The sequence below is a fragment of the Lycium barbarum genome, chromosome 6 (assembly GCF_019175385.1).
Source record: "Lycium barbarum isolate Lr01 chromosome 6, ASM1917538v2, whole genome shotgun sequence".
Lineage (NCBI taxonomy): Eukaryota > Viridiplantae > Streptophyta > Magnoliopsida > Solanales > Solanaceae > Lycium > Lycium barbarum.
In genome coordinates, this window is record NC_083342.1 from 127,357,729 (window position 1) to 127,375,363 (window position 17,635).

At 33.0% G+C, this 17,635-nt stretch overlaps 2 protein-coding genes and 2 pseudogenes across 2 annotated transcripts; all 4 read right to left on the minus strand.

Moving 5' to 3' along the window:
* Positions 1-123: 123 nt before the first annotated feature.
* LOC132598774 (uncharacterized) lies at positions 124-4,298 on the minus strand. The gene is made up of 4 exons (XM_060311848.1): positions 3,877-4,298; positions 3,726-3,786; positions 3,375-3,519; positions 124-760 (listed from the first exon to the last, which is right to left on the minus strand). The coding sequence occupies exons 1-4, from the start codon at positions 4,094-4,096 to the stop codon at positions 509-511; spliced, it is 678 nt and encodes a 225-aa protein (XP_060167831.1). The 5' UTR covers positions 4,097-4,298; the 3' UTR covers positions 124-508.
* Positions 4,299-12,284: 7,986 nt separating this feature from the next.
* Positions 12,285-13,219, minus strand: LOC132644618 (uncharacterized). Its single transcript, XM_060361221.1, has 2 exons — positions 12,608-13,219; positions 12,285-12,563 (listed from the first exon to the last, which is right to left on the minus strand). The coding sequence occupies exons 1-2, from the start codon at positions 13,217-13,219 to the stop codon at positions 12,285-12,287; spliced, it is 891 nt and encodes a 296-aa protein (XP_060217204.1).
* A 2,776-nt stretch (positions 13,220-15,995) lies between these two features.
* On the minus strand, positions 15,996-16,785 carry LOC132644620 (peroxidase N1-like; annotated as a pseudogene).
* Positions 16,786-16,837: 52 nt separating this feature from the next.
* Positions 16,838-17,632, minus strand: LOC132644621 (cationic peroxidase 2-like; annotated as a pseudogene).
* Positions 17,633-17,635: the final 3 nt, after the last annotated feature.

Consider the following 17,635-nt stretch of genomic DNA (forward strand, 5'->3'; position numbering starts at 1 on the left):
ATATTAATTGTAACAATGCAGAGGCAGCAATATGGTAGTAGAGGTTCCAATTAAGTGTTCAAGAATCATGACTTAAACTGAAGAACCTAGTTCAAGAATGAGTATAATTTGCAGTCACAAATGTAAATTTAACAAAATGCTGCACAAACCTTCACCAACTAAATAATTCAACCAGGATGGCAGAATTGTCGGTGATTTTCTGCCTCCTGGGTTATAAGATTAAGAAAATCATACAATCAAAGTCAGGATTGTCATATCAATGCACGCAAGGACAAAGGGACCCTTGTCACAGATACAGAAAGTTGACATTCATCCTGAATGTAACATACCATTTGGTTCAGCTTTAGCAAGGAAGAAACCAGCAGGTCATAGATTGCAACTATTCCAACTATTCTTTAGACAAAAAAGAAGTTTATGAGATTCCCTAGTTTTAACATTAATGGGGGCAGATGGACCCAAAAAAACTGATCTAGGTGCCAGAAAGTTTACTAGTAATAGCTTGAGAGCATTACTCACTGCCTGTAGCCATCAAGAATTCACCCTCGCAGACCACTTCCCCTCCTACATATGCCTTTCCTTCCATCTTTGCTATTCCAAACCGTTTTTGCAGCTTGGTTAGTGTCATTCTCATTACCAAAGTATCTCCAGCCACCACCGGCTTCCTGAACCTTGCTTTGTCTATTCCAGCAAAGAAGAAGTTCTGTTTGGACCCTCCAACTTCAGGTTGTAGCATGACCAAGCCACCAACTTGGGCCATTGCCTGCATTGACAGAAATAGACACCCATAAGAGTTTGATAAAATTAAAATCTTACAGCACAAAGGTAAGATACCACAGAATTAAAAATTTAGACAATTTCTTCATCTAAATAACTTAAAAGAAGAAGAAAACGGGTGACCAGCTTTGCACCCAATGTTGCATGATTCTGCAACTACAACTTTTCCTACCTACACATCCCTAGCTTCCCTCCCTTTCCTCGTGAAAATTGTTATAATATTCTGTCATTCTAGAACTTCCTTTCAAAAAAGAAAGATTTACACTTGTAGTTCTGCCTGTATTTAGTATACCTGAATCCTGATAATCTAATACACTAGGATCTGGGATAGACTGACGTGTTAGAAACAAATCTGAAAACAAGTTAAAAGCATTTGACAAGAGGAAAAAGAGTGTAAAAAATTCAGAATAGCCGGTATAGTGCTAGCATTATTACACATAATCTTCCCTGTTATAATGGCATCAGGTCCAGAAGCTCCAGTAAAGAAGACTTCCAAAAAGGATAGATCATAATAGTTGTCAAAGGAGGAATCTTGGGTCCATGTAACAATTAGTTTTCCCACCAAAATGGCAGGCACACAATTTTCATTGTTTAACAAATCTTCGGAAGCAGGCATTACATTGTAGAACATAGCTTAGAATTTTATGGTAAGTATTAAAACTCGAAAACTATCTCCACATTAGCAGTGATATCTTCCATGCTTGGACAACATTACGTTTATGAATCACCATCCAGGAAGGGTAACATATAATAATAACCCATGGAGGAAATATGTATCAGTCAACCGCTATTTTCTCTCAATAATCACAAATGTTTTACAAAAGGCCAAATTGGAAGCTATGCTTATGACAAGGAATTCTAAAGGTTTCAAATGGCCAATATCACGAACCACACAAAAACAGATATTTTCTGATAACCCGCCGAAGCACACAATATTAAATATATGCCAAACAAATGTCTGAGCCATATATACTTTTTTACTACTTATCAAAAAGAGCCATCACTTGAAAAGTATTAACAGGGACTCTTTTTCGAGCAATGAACTGATATTGTTCAAAATCTTCTTGAACTTCATTAAGTTTCTATTATAATGTACTTCCAATCACCATTCTTATACAAAAGACCATGACCTATCATTTGTAAACTACTGCAATGTGATCTCAGTATTTGTCAAGCCTGAAGATCTCTTATCATTGACTCTTTGTTGCAACTCTTTCCCCATTCCTTTAGTTTCTGGGCGAGCTATAAGTAACAGTCCCGCAAGTTTTATCCATCTCTCTCTCTCTCTATATATATATATGTGTGTGTGTTTATAAACTTGAAATATCCTCAGCCCTAAATCCCACTTCTGCATGTCCTGGGGACGACAATTGACAATGAGTTCGGCCTAAAACTGACACCCTGGAAGATATAATGAATCAGTGCACGTGGCTCTTAAGCACTCTGTTATGGACATCACAAATACCTTGTCTTTTTCAAATTTGAGATAAAGATTGGTGTGGTTACACTACTATATGATTTAATTTTGAACTATGGTAAGAGTTTGGTTTTTTCAAATCTGTTGTGACCTAAAGATAGGTGTGCTCTGCATGATCACAATCGAAAGACAAGAAAGAAAAAGGGAAATGAGCAAAAGGTTAAGGCGAAGGACATAATATGTCATGTTTTTGTTTTCTGATTAGACATAGTATGTGGTGTTTTAAAGCTTGCCTTAAAAGTCTACTATTGTAAATAGCATTTCACTCAAGTTCCAATCTCACAAAAATGACAGGAGATCCTTACTAAGAACTATTTGGTCATAGTGAAAATTCAGTTAAAAATTCATTATTTGTAAGCAGAAACTTCCCTCAGCAGGGCATAAAATCCTATTGGCTTTCAATTTCCTATTAAATTGAGGATTAACTTAGTTATCTTCTGGCTCCCAAGGTAGGGGTAAGGTCTGCGTACACTCTACCCCCCAGACCCCACTTGTGGGATTATACTGGGTATGTTATTGTTGTATCTTCTGGCTCACACAATTTTACTTGGACAAGAAAACCAAGTGGAGAAAATAGCTAATTACTTCAGGAAGAAGAGAATTCTGAAATGATAAAAAATCTTTAAGTGGATACCTAAGCGATCAAAGAAAAATCCGATTTAATGAATATGTCAAAAACTCTAAGTCCAATTCAGCCAGTTAGCCCCACTTTCTGAATAGATTTATCCAAAGATTTGCTTATTATCTTAAGTGCGGAACACTAGTAATCAGTTGTTGGACAAGTTTCCAAGACAAGTCAATTATCTCATGTACTTCATAACTGAATAGACGCACTTTTCGAAGAAATATTGAAAACCAAGCCACAATAAGAGTAATTCTTGAAAGAACAAGAACCATCATGCTATATGGAAAAGTTCAGAACAATCATCAGTTATTAATATCAGCATTGACATAAAAATCTAAAGTAGGTGATAAGAAACTAAATTAATCCAATTTTATAGTTTTGAAAGGAGGATTCTATTCTATGCTACATCCAATAAGAAACCAAAAAGGTAGAACCTTTAACTAACGCAAATGCAAATTCAGTCTGTTTCACGGAATAAAAGACGAGTCATACGCATACCTCAACCATGAGGACACCAGGCATGATTGGCCTCTCAGGAAAATGCCCAGGAAAGAAGTTATCATTGATGGTCACATTCTTGATAGCCACAACTGACACTCCCGGATTGTATTCAATCACTCTATCCACTAGAAGAAACGGAAAACTGAAAAAAAAAAAAAAATACAGCCCTCATCAATAATCCCATCAGATTACTGAAAGAAATATAAAAAAATTCAATCAACTATGCCTCAATCCTAAACTAGTTGGCGCAATTCGCGTCCATTTCATTCCAATACTAAAACTTTGACTTTTTAAGCCATTAAAGAAACAATTACACAAATGTTTATCAAAAGATAGCAAAATGCATACCGATGGGGCAAAATCTCGCGAATCTGATTGATATCCATCACAGTAGGAAATGCCGGGTAACCTATAAACAAATCAAGATTCCAAACATTAAAAGGATCTAAAAAAAAAAGCCATAACAGCAAAGAAGCAAATCAAATGCACTAATACATACTCAATTCAATTGGGGTTTCAGTGTTGGTATCATTTTCTGGACTAGCACAATTGATGATGAAACTACTCCGGGTTTTCTTGAAATGGGTCGACAATGAATGAGATCTGGAGACACTAACAGATTGTTTGAGCATTGAGCTTGGCAAAGGGAAGGAAACATTCTCAAATCTTTGAGAACTAAGAGTAGAGAAGATAGATTGAGATAAAGCCATAGAAGCCATTGATAAAAATAAAAAGACTTGTAAAAAAGGGTTCTTGTAACTTGTAAAGAAGTGTGTTTTAGGCTTTAAGGTGAATATTTGGCTGAGTGTTCAAGATTTGAAGGACAAGAATGGAGTGGAGGCGGAACTAACAACGTTGCTCTGACACAGAGAACTGAAGGAAGTTAGAACAATCTTATTAATGTGACCAATGCTATGCAAGTGCAACTACCCCAGTTGTTACCTCAATAAGCTTAAGATAAATTTCGGTAAAACAAAAGATATTAAGAACATCTCAACAAAATTTGGATGATTGGCATTATTACATATTTTAAGAATTGTTAATATGTAAGAACTGTTAATATATATAATGAATAATTAAAAAGTCTTGATGTTCGATCAATTTTGCCATTTACATATCTTTTTTTGAAGCGCCACATTTATTTAGTAATATAATTATCTTCTCAATGTTGATTGATATTTCATGAAATAATTAATCATCGTTTTCGCTCTCTTTTTGTACACGAAAAGTATAGAATTGTTAATATGCATACAATATACTCATTTTTTTTTCAAGTTCATGGTGTTAAAGTTTTCTGAATTATTATCCGTTAAAATTAATGTAAGTTTAAATAAGTCACACCATAAACGATTTAGAAGAATTTTGACAAAAACTAAGTTAATAACTATCTTGCAAGAAAATTGCTAGGCACAATCTTCTTTCGAGTATCTTCACCCTTCCAGTAATCGTAGCATTAGTTCAGTTCTTTGGCTAATAACAAAATTTAAAAGGAAGGAAAAAAAAAAAAAAGAGGAAGGCAGAGTACTAAGAAAAAAAAAACAAATAGATTGCATATAGTAAATATTCGTGATTTACTCTCCTAAAACAGAGCTCTATCTTTAATTTAGAAAATGCATCTTCAATATTATTATAATTCTGATAGAAAAAGAGATAGGACTATGAGTAAAAACCACCATTTAAGAATTTATGGAGTTAATCATTTTGCACTATTGGAGGCCCAAATTTTCAATTTATAAGTTTAGGAAAAAACTATTATTCTAGGCAGGAATAAAATCTCTTGCCCTCTTAATATTATAGAAGAAAATGACCTTAGAATAAATGACTTAATTAAAGCTTGCAGTTGATATATGCATCTTTCATACAAACACTTTCATGAGACATGGTAATGTGGTTAACAAAAAGAATATGTGATTTTGATACCGAAAACTCCTCGAAGTTGTTTGAATATAGAAATAATACCAAGGAAAATGTGAACTTCTCAGCTTAAATTATCTTGAATTATGTGGGAGCCAACAAATCTTGCCAAAGCTTTTCTGCAATCAAATAACATTCCTCAAAAATAAGAAAAGACCAAATAAACAATTGCTCATTTGGTTGGATACCATCATATTTTTTGAGCAAATTCATATTATTTGCATACTTTTGTATAACGTACTATGTCTGTTTTGATTTATGTGGACCTATTTCTTTATTAGTCCGTGCCAAAAGAAATGATCCTTTTATATGTATAGAAACAATATACTCTTATACAATTATTTATAGCCACACCAAATATATATGACTCATTTAACACCACAAGTGTAAAAGTCTTCTCTTCTTTTTTAAATTTCATACCTAATCAAATGAGTTCACATAAATTGAGACGGAGGGAATATAGTTTATTATACATTATCAATGAAGTATATTTAAGTTTTATCTATTAATAAATTCCAAGAACTATTAACAATTAAAAAATCAAAATTACTTATTACATGGAAAAAATTAAAAGTATTATCGGTTGTAGCCCATCCAAAGCATGTTTTTATAAAAGCATGTTATTGTTACCTTAGATATGATGACATAAATTAAAGGAAGAAAAATTCGTAAGCGTCCGCATAACATTTGAAAATTATAAAATGACAGTTAATAATAAATTTAAGTTAAGCGCATCAACAAAAAGTAATAGTATCATTAAAATTCTAAAAGTAAAAAAGAATGATTATTATCTAACAATTGATCACATGCTATAGAACTTTTTAAAATTATAAAAGCATTAGTTAACAAATTGTATTGAGAAGAGAAGGAACATAAATTAATTTCCTTTAAAACCTTAAAATAAGAAAATAATTACCATCTAATCTAACAATTTTATTTTCTTTTTTTCTCAGACTAAGATGCGAGTATATATGTATTCTTTTAGATTCTTACACTGAATCCTTTTTAAAAATAAAGGTTATGAGGTCTCGTCTAAATTCATACATTCACACATTGAATCCGTTCTAAAATAATGGATGAGTTTTTAATCATCTACCAACACAAGCAAAAATCTTAACACCTCAAATTACCAAACAAACTACAACATTGTTGGTGGTTGAAAAAATCACCAAACTTACCATCTAAAAAGAACTAAGAATTCAAATAATTCTCAACAAATGATTTTTTTGCTCTAAACCAAAATATTATTGAAGTTAGTGATGTAAAAAGTGATGTTTCGACTTCTTTTAGTAGATTTTTAAATTGGCGTGATCATATAGTGTAAAAAAATTGCTCTATAAATATCATATAGCCTGCTGTAGCATGCAATTTTCTTGAATTATCACATTACATGTCAACTTAGACACATCAACAAACTTTCAGTGCATATATAGATTAATGCCTCGTTAATTACCTTTTCATTGGCTAATTGAATATTTGTATTTCTTGGCTCAACTTTTAAGATGGATGACCTCTAGCCTCTGTGTAGTCTATGGCCTTCACAAACTGCATTTCAATTTGCAAGAGAAAGTTACTCATTTATAAACTCAATTCTAGATAAACTTTTCGCTAAAGCCTACAACATGAAAATGAAATCATTGGACTAAGACTAAAAGTAGAGCGGATCTTTGTGCATTTGCCTAGGGTAATAGAAATATGAAGTTAAACCTTCATAGAAGACTTTTCTGTTTGCAATCGAAAGTTACTTGTTGATAAACTGAAGTATAGATAACCTTTTCTCTAAAGCCTACAACATAAAAATGAACGCCAAATCATTGAAGTAACATTAAAAGTAGAAATGATCATTGTGAATTTATCTTGGGGATCCAAAATTTGAAGTTGAACTTTCAGAAAATACTTTCGGTTTGCAAGAGAAAGTTACTTGTTCATAAATTGAATTCTAAATAATCTTTTCACTAAAGCCTACAACATGTTAATGAACGTCGAATAATTGGACTAAGACTAAAAGTAGAGCGTTTATTTGTGCATTTACCTTGGGTATCCAAAATCTGAAGTTGAACCCTGTAAATTATCTCAAAATTTTAAAAGGTAAAAGTACTTAACTTGGTGGAAAAATATTCAGTATCACATGAATATTTCAGAACCAAGTAATATACAAAAACAAAGAATGAAAATGGAACAGTAAAAACTGTAAATTTGTTGAGAAGGGGAGAGTGCATGGGGTAATGAAGGGTCAAACTAAGAGGAGTAAACAAATCATGTGATGTTTGGATTAAAACCTAAAGTGTCCATTCTATTTTGGCAGGGAAAGAGACGTTCAGGGCACCTGTTCAAATTTTAGTGACCACAATTAGTTTCAGACAGGTAACCGTTTCATTATATGCCTTTCCATTATGTAAGTATAGGCAACGGTTCATTAGTTACGAAAGGATGTAAATTTAATATGTTAATTTTAAAAATATAGTAAAAGGCAAAAAAATGACAAAAAAGATAAATGTCTTTCTAAGCTTTTGAGGCGTGCCACATCAGCGGGCCTATGGCTTGCTTTTATATATATATATATATATATATATATATATATATATATATATATATATATGATAATTAATTGGGAGTAGTAGCTTAGATCAAGCTCGTCAATTTATCATACTATAATTTAAAGGGAAATTTGCACTTTTAGTCTTTAAAATATGGATAAACTCTAATTATGGCCTTGTAATGTCTGTTTTAGAAAATTTAATCTTCAATTAATTAAGGAGAAATTTTAATAATGTACAATCCAGCATACAAAATTACATTTGCATAGCCATATTTTAAAATTACACCCAGTTAGCCACTTTTTGACGGTATACAACTTTATACACCTACTGTAAACAATGTATAAACCTTTTATAAAAGTGTATAATAATGTATAAGACTAGTATACAGTATTGTACAAACTTATACAAGAGGTGTTTATACATAAGAGGGGTTTATACATAAGTATAAGGGGTGTTTATATGTCGTATAGTGGTGGCTCGTGGTGGAGGAGTTGGTCGGGCTTGGAGCTTGCCGGAGATGGCAGAGGAAGGAAAAAACTGAAGAGTGAAAATTGGCTATAGCGGGTAATAAAATAAATATGGGCTAAACCGGGTAAATATTTTGTCATAATTGACATACAGTGTTATTTTCCCATTAGTTAAAGCACTTTTGATCCTGTAAATCTTCATAAATTTGATGAACTATTTACTGTTAACCAATTTAATTACTCATATGTTATGTAAAATTTCGTATTGTTGTTCCATATTTAAGACTAATGTAATCTATATATAATATAAAGTTAGGCATAGACAAGGTGATGTGACACCTCTCTATGGCCAAGGATCCTATTTATCTTTTTTCTCCTTTTTTTGAAATTTTCCCCTTATTTTTTCAATTATTTTATTTTAAAATGTCATCTCCTTAACTCACACCACTTTATCTTCATAAATTCTACTTTTAATTAGTATTGATAATATTCATAACTCCCAAGCCTTTTATATTCATAACCTCCAATTATTTAATTTGTAAATTTATGGCACCTTAAAATCACACCTATTAAGATAGTATTTCCATCCAAATAAATATGCATATTTTGAGCCATGTAAATTAATATGTACCTTTGAAGTAAGTTTTCTTCAGTTTTCTGTTTTTGATATGTCTACGTTTTCTTCCATGTTTATGTTATTGAAATTTTAGGTTTTCTTTTATGTTTGCTTGGTGCTTCATGCAGAGGCAGATCTAGGATTTAAATTTTAGGGGTTCAACATCTTAAATTTTTAGCACTAAACCATTATATTTCTAAACTTATGGGTTCATATCTACTATTTATTGTAATTTTAGTAAATTTTTACACATAAATTTATACCCCGCGTTGAAAATTTGGGGTTCAATTGAACCCCAAGTTACAGAGCTCCATCCGCCTCTGGCTTCATGTATCTTTATATAGTAGATTTTTTTTTTTATTGGTCAATTATAGGAAATCAAATGTATGTTTAGAAAATGATTTCGATTTTCCTTTTTCTTTCTTTTTCTATTTTCTAAAGAATTTGATTACCTTATGTTAACAATATAGTTTTTTGCTTTCTCAATTCATAAACATGAAGAAAAACGTTATGTTTTTCACTTTTTAAAGAATTTGATTACCTTATGTCAACATATAGTTTTCCCTCTTTAATTCATGTATCTAAAGTTTTCGTTTGCTTAGTTAACTCTTTTTTCTGATTTTTATTTTTGTCAGCGAGGTTAAATAATTTTGTATGTCTTTAGACTGGGGTGTTTCAAAAGTGAAAGCACCGGAAAAAAAGTCATCACATATGTGTATGTTGTTTAACAAAGTATGTGTATGTCCTACCACATGTGGATCAACTTTTAGTTAGCATAATAGAACACAAGAATGTAAATTAGTTTGTTGTTCTTAGAATGCAGTTTAGTTCATAAAGAAAGTTACTTAATTACAGATATGAAAAATTACAATACTCAAGTGTTTTATTTTTTATTGTTCATAGAAGTCTTTTTAAAATTTCATAGAATATTAGTATGGTTTGTTGGGTCTGAATCTTTTGAGCTTACTACTTGAAAAAAATACATAAGTGCTGAACTAGGACACAAATGATTTAGTAGAGTTGTTTGTCTCTCTGTATTAACTTTAATCCCCAAACGAAGAATATTTGTTATTCTCTGGACCCTAACATTATTTACTTTTCTTCTATCATTTATTGATGAATGATTTTTATATGGTGTTGGTACTAATTTTTTATTTTGCTCGTCTTAAACATGGAAAGGGATATTAATATTTGAGCAATGTTAAGAGGAATTAAGCAAGATAGAAAAATAACTTTTAGTATGTTTCATGAGATTAATAAAAAGTAAAAGGAGAATTGATTTGATTACTCAAAGAAGTATTACATTTTTTGAAGGGTATGAATGTGAGAAAGAAAAAAGAAGAAAAAGAAAAATGTGTATTACAATTTACAGCTTATATTTGATTGAATATTTAAAAATCGAAATCATGTCTCGAAGAAGAATTATATATTCATAATATAAGATATATATTAGGTCATAAATTCTTTAAAACTAGGAAGAGTATGATATTTGGATGAAAAGAGTAATTAAATCTAGAATTGTAATTGGTGCTATTTGAACTGTAACAAACAATTCAGAACTGTTTGTATAAGATGAACAGGAGGATGACAGAATTTTGATATTCTAAGCTTCCTAATTTTATAAGGCTATTTTGTGTAATTATTTTTATCTGCATGGAGGATATAAAACAAAATATATAATAAGCAAGACATAATTGAAAATATCTTATGAAGTTATATTTTGAGAAATATTCCGATACGATTGTTGGTGCACTTTATTAGCATGTGATCTAATAAACTAAAAGATGTGAATGATGGAAGAGGAACATAACCAATTATAATCAAAATCAATATATAATGTAAAGCTAGGCATAAACCAGGTGATGTGAAACCTTTTCATGGCCTAGAAAATCATTTATCTTTTTTTCTCCTTGTTTTTTGGCCTTTTTCCAAACTTTTCTCATTTTTTTTAAGCAAATCCACCAGGCGAGGTGCCTAGGGCTAATTTTTATTTATATAATAATAGCGAAATGCAAAGGAAAAGTACAAGTAAGGGGGCTAAGCCTTACCTTACTAATCCTATTGAGGCGTAAAAATCCTCTACTAACTATCATGCGTGCAAAAAATAAGAAGAAGAGAGCACTAAATATTCTATGATCATCACAGAGTTTATAACACACTCTATGACGATATTACAACTGATAATACTTAAATAGTGAAATATTAAAATAAGCAAGAATATTGAGTCAAACCCTTGTTTATTTGGAATTGTGAATTCTTCAAGGAGATGTAGCCCGATAAAAATCTGATTCTTCACCTTGTCTTCTTCTTCCAACAACTTCAAAATCTCTTGATGCTTCATCAAATCTTCTTGGATCTATTGGACCTTGTTAACGTAGTTTAGTCTTGTCTCCTTCTATTTTGCCACATTGGTAGTTGCCTTAGAATAACCTCCTTAGACACTTTACCATCCCAACTATATTTTCTTCCATGAGTCTTCTTTGTCTTGAACTTGCTCCTTTGTTGCCTAGGTGAAAGATCTCCATCCCTAGCCACCTTAGCAAAGCATTCATCCAATATCTCATTCTCATCTTCTTCATCAAATATGTCAAAGCCTAAATCACCATCCAAAGCTTCCAAAGTATCTTCCACTAAAGCTCCTGACTCATACCTCTTGGCCACAATTCCAATAGGTTTCCTTTTAGTAGGATTATCCATAGCATTAAAATTTTCCATATCGTGTGACACTAAAGCATGAAGAACATTAGTAGGGGTCAATTGAATATTTGGAACACTTACATTCAAAGATGCACTCATTTGAGCCACAAGTTGACTCGCGGCTAAAGATGGAAGAACCATTGCATGGCTTGGGACAATGCTGGGGCTTCTGGACTCAACTTGCTGCGCATTGAAGGGGATGAAACCTGCCCATCCTCATCTACTTTGTCCGCCCAACTCTTCACACTCGTACCACTTTTTTGGTCACTTTTCGTTTCAACGTTATTGCTTAAACGTTCTGGAGCGGAGGCCACAATCTTATCCATATCTTGGTCATTCCTTGTGGGCAATACTTGCTGCACAGAGTCATCATGTTGCTCACCAAATATCTCCATAGACTAAGTAGGGACCTCAACTGATGAAGTGTATAATGTGACCGTCAACGGCTTCAGGACGGGGACGGGACAAACCAAACTTGCAACTTGTTGCTACATTAGCATGTTTGCCAATTTCTGATGTGCAATATGACATTTAGAACATCCTGAAGCAGATTGGTGCTCCGCTCTACCTGAAAGAGCCTTAAAAGTGTTAGGACACACAATGTCCCTTGTGGCAATGCCTTGTTCTTTTGTCACATTAAGTTCTTTGACAATTGAGGACTAATAGATTGTTTTCATGAAATCACTATCCAGCCTTCACTTCCAACATCATCTCTAGCATTTTTCAAATCCATAGCCTGCTCGAAAATCGTTGAATTCCCAACCGCGACACCCGTATCACCAAAACTAGCCAACTCATTGATTTTGGCCGGTTGCACCACCTCTTGCACCTTTCCAACTAAAACATTCTGATTTTGATTGCTATTAAGAGAATAGACTTCCTCAAATTTACTATTACCCAATGGACTACCCTCATTCCTTTTCGAATTAGGATGCAAATCTAGAGCAGCTTCCTTTCCAACCCATGAGCTTTCAGCGAGGTTTTCGAACACCTAACCATTGCTTGACCTACTGGAATATCTCCCATGTTAGCTCTCTTTTGTTGTTGCTTCTTAATGTTTAGATAATCACGTGCATCTCCTTGCAATTTCTCAACCGAAGTTCCCTCAATCTCCATTACCGCAACATCTTCTTTTTGAACCACTACGTTATTTCCAATTAATAATCGACACTTTTTGTCATCATGACCTTGTTGCTTACAATGGGTGCAATATTGAGGAAAATTATCATACATGACCTCCTGAAACTCGTCAATAATTCTGCTCGTAACTTTGTCCACATTTTGAAGTCGAATACGATCCGGATGTTTGTCCAATAAGTCGAGGATCACCCTAACCATAGCCGTGTTAGGTCTTGATCTCACTTGTGTGGCCTTATCCACAACAATAGGTTTCCTGACCGCTGAAGCAATGCAAAGCAAATATTTCTTAGCAAACAAATCAGTCGATAGGTTTGGAAACGAAATCCATACTGTTGCACGTGAAGTCTCTTCCTTAGGGTTGAATCCAATAGTCCATGGAAAAATCCTAATTTGATGGTCTTTTCCGTTGTGCATGAAATAATTCACACCTCTTGATAATGCATCCACAAAATCATCATATTGATCCATACGAATAAGAAGTTGTCTTTGAGCAAGCAACCCGACAAGACAATGTCCCTTAATACCGAGGAACTTAGGCAAAATCGATCTTAAAGTTGGCAAATCCGGTGATCCGATGGATAGTTTAACCACAATGGCTTGATGAAGCCCCTCCTCCCTAGCGAAAACTTGTCGTTCATCCAACGTAAATTTTAATGTGGGAATTCTATGAACAACTTCAATTGGTCTTAAATTTTTCTCATTTATGTTCTATATAAAAAATAAAAAAAATAAAAAAATCACTCGTTTAACTCTCTAAAATATTTTAAATGTTCTTTACTTTTTTTCTTCCAAATTAAAGACAAATGAATATGTCGTGCTCCCCTAATTAATTCATCATAAAAGTATCAGTAATGAAGGAACGTTATTGTGAGCAAGAAACATTTCATCCAATTCTATCACAAATTAATTCACCCTAATTATCACCAAAATTATTGTTGACGGTAATGGAAAACTTAAAAGACATTTAGATAGCAATTTAATGTATAAATTTACTTCAAATCCTTGACAGCCAATTTTTTTCTTGATTGTAGTTAGAACTTTTCTTCGGGAAAGCAGGTAACATTGATATGGAGAGGACACTGTGCTATGAGAATTCATGACATCTTATGGTCTTTCTCTATATATAGTTGTATAAGTTCATATCACTTGGGATTTTATTCGGGCTACAAAGCACTTATTCTTGAGTAAGACTCCTTTTCTTACGTGAAATTTTACCTGACGAATGTCGGATCTCGCATGAGGTAGTTGATTTAGTTTAATGTATTTTTTTTTTTGGTAATTTCAATTTATACCATAAAAAAGTTCGAAGTGAATGTTGTAGGAGCACACTTAATGGATGACAAGGGGTTGTCAAAGATGTGAAACTTAAGTTATTAATTCTCTTAAGTCTTACGAGATTCCAATAAGGCATTTGACATTTAGACGACAATCTATTTTTTTTATCCAAGATGGTTCAACTTGAAGCTATAGGTTCGTGTACATAATTAATTTCTCATTTATCGAATCATGTGGAAATTTTATAGTATAAATTTTGCGTAATTAGATAAACATCATTTAGGAATTTAAAATATCATTTAGTAGATGAATTACGTATAATTTAAGACTTAAAAGTTGCTTCAGCTGAATACTATCTTTATATTGTATTTTTCCTTATATAATCATTTGTGGATCTTCTTATATTATATACTTACTTTTGTTTTGTTTTTGACAGTACAATTATTTTTTATTTTTTATCTCGAATAACTCTTTTTAAAAAAAATATGCATGACTTTTTTAATTACTAACCACGCGAAGTGCGGATAAGTTAACTAGTTGTAAAGATAATCTATGTATTACATAATTCCTAGTAAACAAAAACATGCACATTTAATGGATTCAACTTTAAATGTGTTTAGTGAAATATCATGATGATTAATATCATAGTTTATCAAAATTAAGGAATCAAAAGTGAACTTAACCCTGATTTAAATTATTATAATTAATAACCAGAGTGCTCCTTTGGAGAGTTAAATGAATGATTTGATTAGCTTTTCCCTGAATAATTTCAATGTTTACATAGTTATGTCTATTATAAATTATCTTTTTTCTTCCCAACTTATTAGGTTATATAAAATTTTACAAATACTACGATATATTTATTATTCCAGACTGGGTACAATTCAAGGTCATCATTCCCTTTGATTTTCACAACCAAGAAATAATTCTGAAGATTTACAAGAAGATCAGAAAATAAGAAATTATATCAAGAAACACAAACAATATCCACAACTGTATACCATATGGCAAGAGCGCAATCGGAGAATGTTACAAGGCAAACAAAGGAACCAGGAAATAGTCTTGAGATTGATCCAGTATGTTGCTTTCAGAGCAAGTTTGAGGCCAAAATCTAGCTAAGAGATTAAGGGACCTAAAGTTTTATACTTAGCTCTAGTATGTAGCAGATTGAGTAGAACTGGTTCAGTTAGTGATTAGAATTTGAGAGATTTTTAACATCATCTTAAATCAACTTTCAGCATACATATTGATTCAGAACCAGTGTAGACTTTAGGGTAACGCTGATAAAGCAAATGTCTTTTGGGGCTCCATTTTCACTATTACAAGTTTATAAATTAGTTTTTGGAAAAAATATGAGTATTTTAAATTAAAAAGTACTTCCTCTGTTTCAATTTGTTTGAACCTATTTCCTTTTTAGTCCGTGCCAAAATGAATTACCTCCTTCCTAATTTGAAAATAAATTCACTTTATAAATGATTTACGGCCACACAAGTTTTCAAGGCTTATTTTGAACCACACGTTTCAAAAGTCTTCCCTCTTTCTTAAATGTCGTGCCCAGTCAAAAAGGTTCATATAAATTGAAACGGAGGGAGTATAATTTTTAATTCAAAAATAAACATAGACTTTAAAATAAATTTGAACAATTCGAAGCATATGAAAAAATTATAACGAGCAATATCCAGAAACCTATTGATAAAAACAACGATGTGTACTTTTCATGCATGGGAAATCATACTGACCATATTCCAACTAAGATTATTTCATGGGATGCACATGCGGTGCACAAGATGCACGAGCATGAGCTAATTTTATTGAATAAACTAGAGACCTCTTGTTAAGATTTTGCTTTAGAGCACCAATTTTATTGAGCCGCCCTTGTTCAGAGCACAAGCTAATAGTACAGACTACTGAACACGTAGATTTATCACCAACACTACTCTAATAAGTATTGCTCATTTAATAGTCTTCATCAATTGAATGCCGAGCAAACTTTGTGAACTTCACCCTTAGTCCCAGTCTTAACTTCAATGTTGCTCATTTTAACCATGGACCTTCCAAATTCCACAGTAAATATTAGTCCCAGCAATCCCCTAACACCCAAAAACCTTTGGACCAAAGGATTGGTGGAATTATCGCTCCACAGGAATTAACCTGATAACAGAATCCCACGTTGATCCTTCAAATATTTTTAAAAATATTTTTCAAAACTCTTTTCACTGCCATCGTTTAGTGCTACTTACTTCAAGGCATCATCGTCTTCTGGGCACAATGATTGAAGCTGAGGAAGGAAGGTTGCGTCTATCGAAGGGTCAGGGCCACTAGTGTCGTTGAATTTATATAGTCTGTCATTAAAGAATCCACAAGTTTTTGTTCCTATTGTGTGTGCCCCTGACCACACAATGCATTAGGTCATTTTGTTCAAGAAAAAAAGGGAGCGCGAATTTTACTATAGTGGAAACGTTCATGGAAAAACAATTAGTAATTTAGAGAAGTATTAATGAAAATATGTGATGCTTACTAGCAAGGGTGACAAGATCTTGAGTGTTGAGTCCCTTAGCAGCAAATTTTTGCTTCTGATCATTGACGGAATCAAAAGGACTTGGAAGGTTACTGACATCTGACGGAATCAGAAGGACTTGGAAGGTTACTGACATCTGAGGCTGATGAAACCGACCATCTTTGCATCCCAAGTGATCAACTTCCAGTATACATATTGATTCAAAGTATAATCTAGCAGTACGTTTGGCTACTGGACACATAGATTTATCACTAACACAACTCTATTAAATATTGCTTATTTTATAGTCTTCATCAATTGACTGCAGAGCAAACTTTGCGAATTTTACCTTTAGTCCCCGTCTTAACTTCAATGTTGCTCTTTTTAACCATGGATCTTCTAAGTTCCACAGCAAATGTCAGTCCCAGCAATCCTTTAACACCCATAAACCTTTGGGCCAAAGGATTGATGGAATTATCGCTCCACATGAATTGGTCTGATAACAGAATCCCATGTCAAGCCTTCAGATCTTTGAAAAAAGAGTTGTCAAGACTCTTTTCACTGCCATCTTCTCGTGCTGCTCGCTTCAAGGCATCGCTATCTCTGGGCACAATGATTGAATCCAAGGAAGGAAGGCTGTGTCTATCGAAGGGTGAGGGCGACCAATGCCGTTGAATTTATATAGCCTATCGCTCAAGAATCCACAAGTTGTTGTTCCTATTATGTGCGCCCCTGCCCACACAATGCATTAAGTCTTTTGTTTAAGAAAAAAAAGGAGTACGAAAATAATTTTTACTATAATGGAAACGTTATGGATAAACAATTAGTAATTTAGAGAAGTACTAATGAAAACATGTAATGCTTACCAGCAAGAGTGACAAGATCTTGAGTGTTGTGTCGCTTAGCAGCAAATTTTTGCTTCTGATCATTGACAGAATCAGAAGGACTTGGAAGGTTACAGACATCTGAGGCTGATGAAACCGACCATCTCTGCATCCTGAGTGATCGACTTCCAGTATACATATTGATTCAAAGCATAAGCTAGCAGTACGTGTGACTACTGGACACGTAGATTTATCACCAACACTACTCTATTAAATATTGCTCATTTT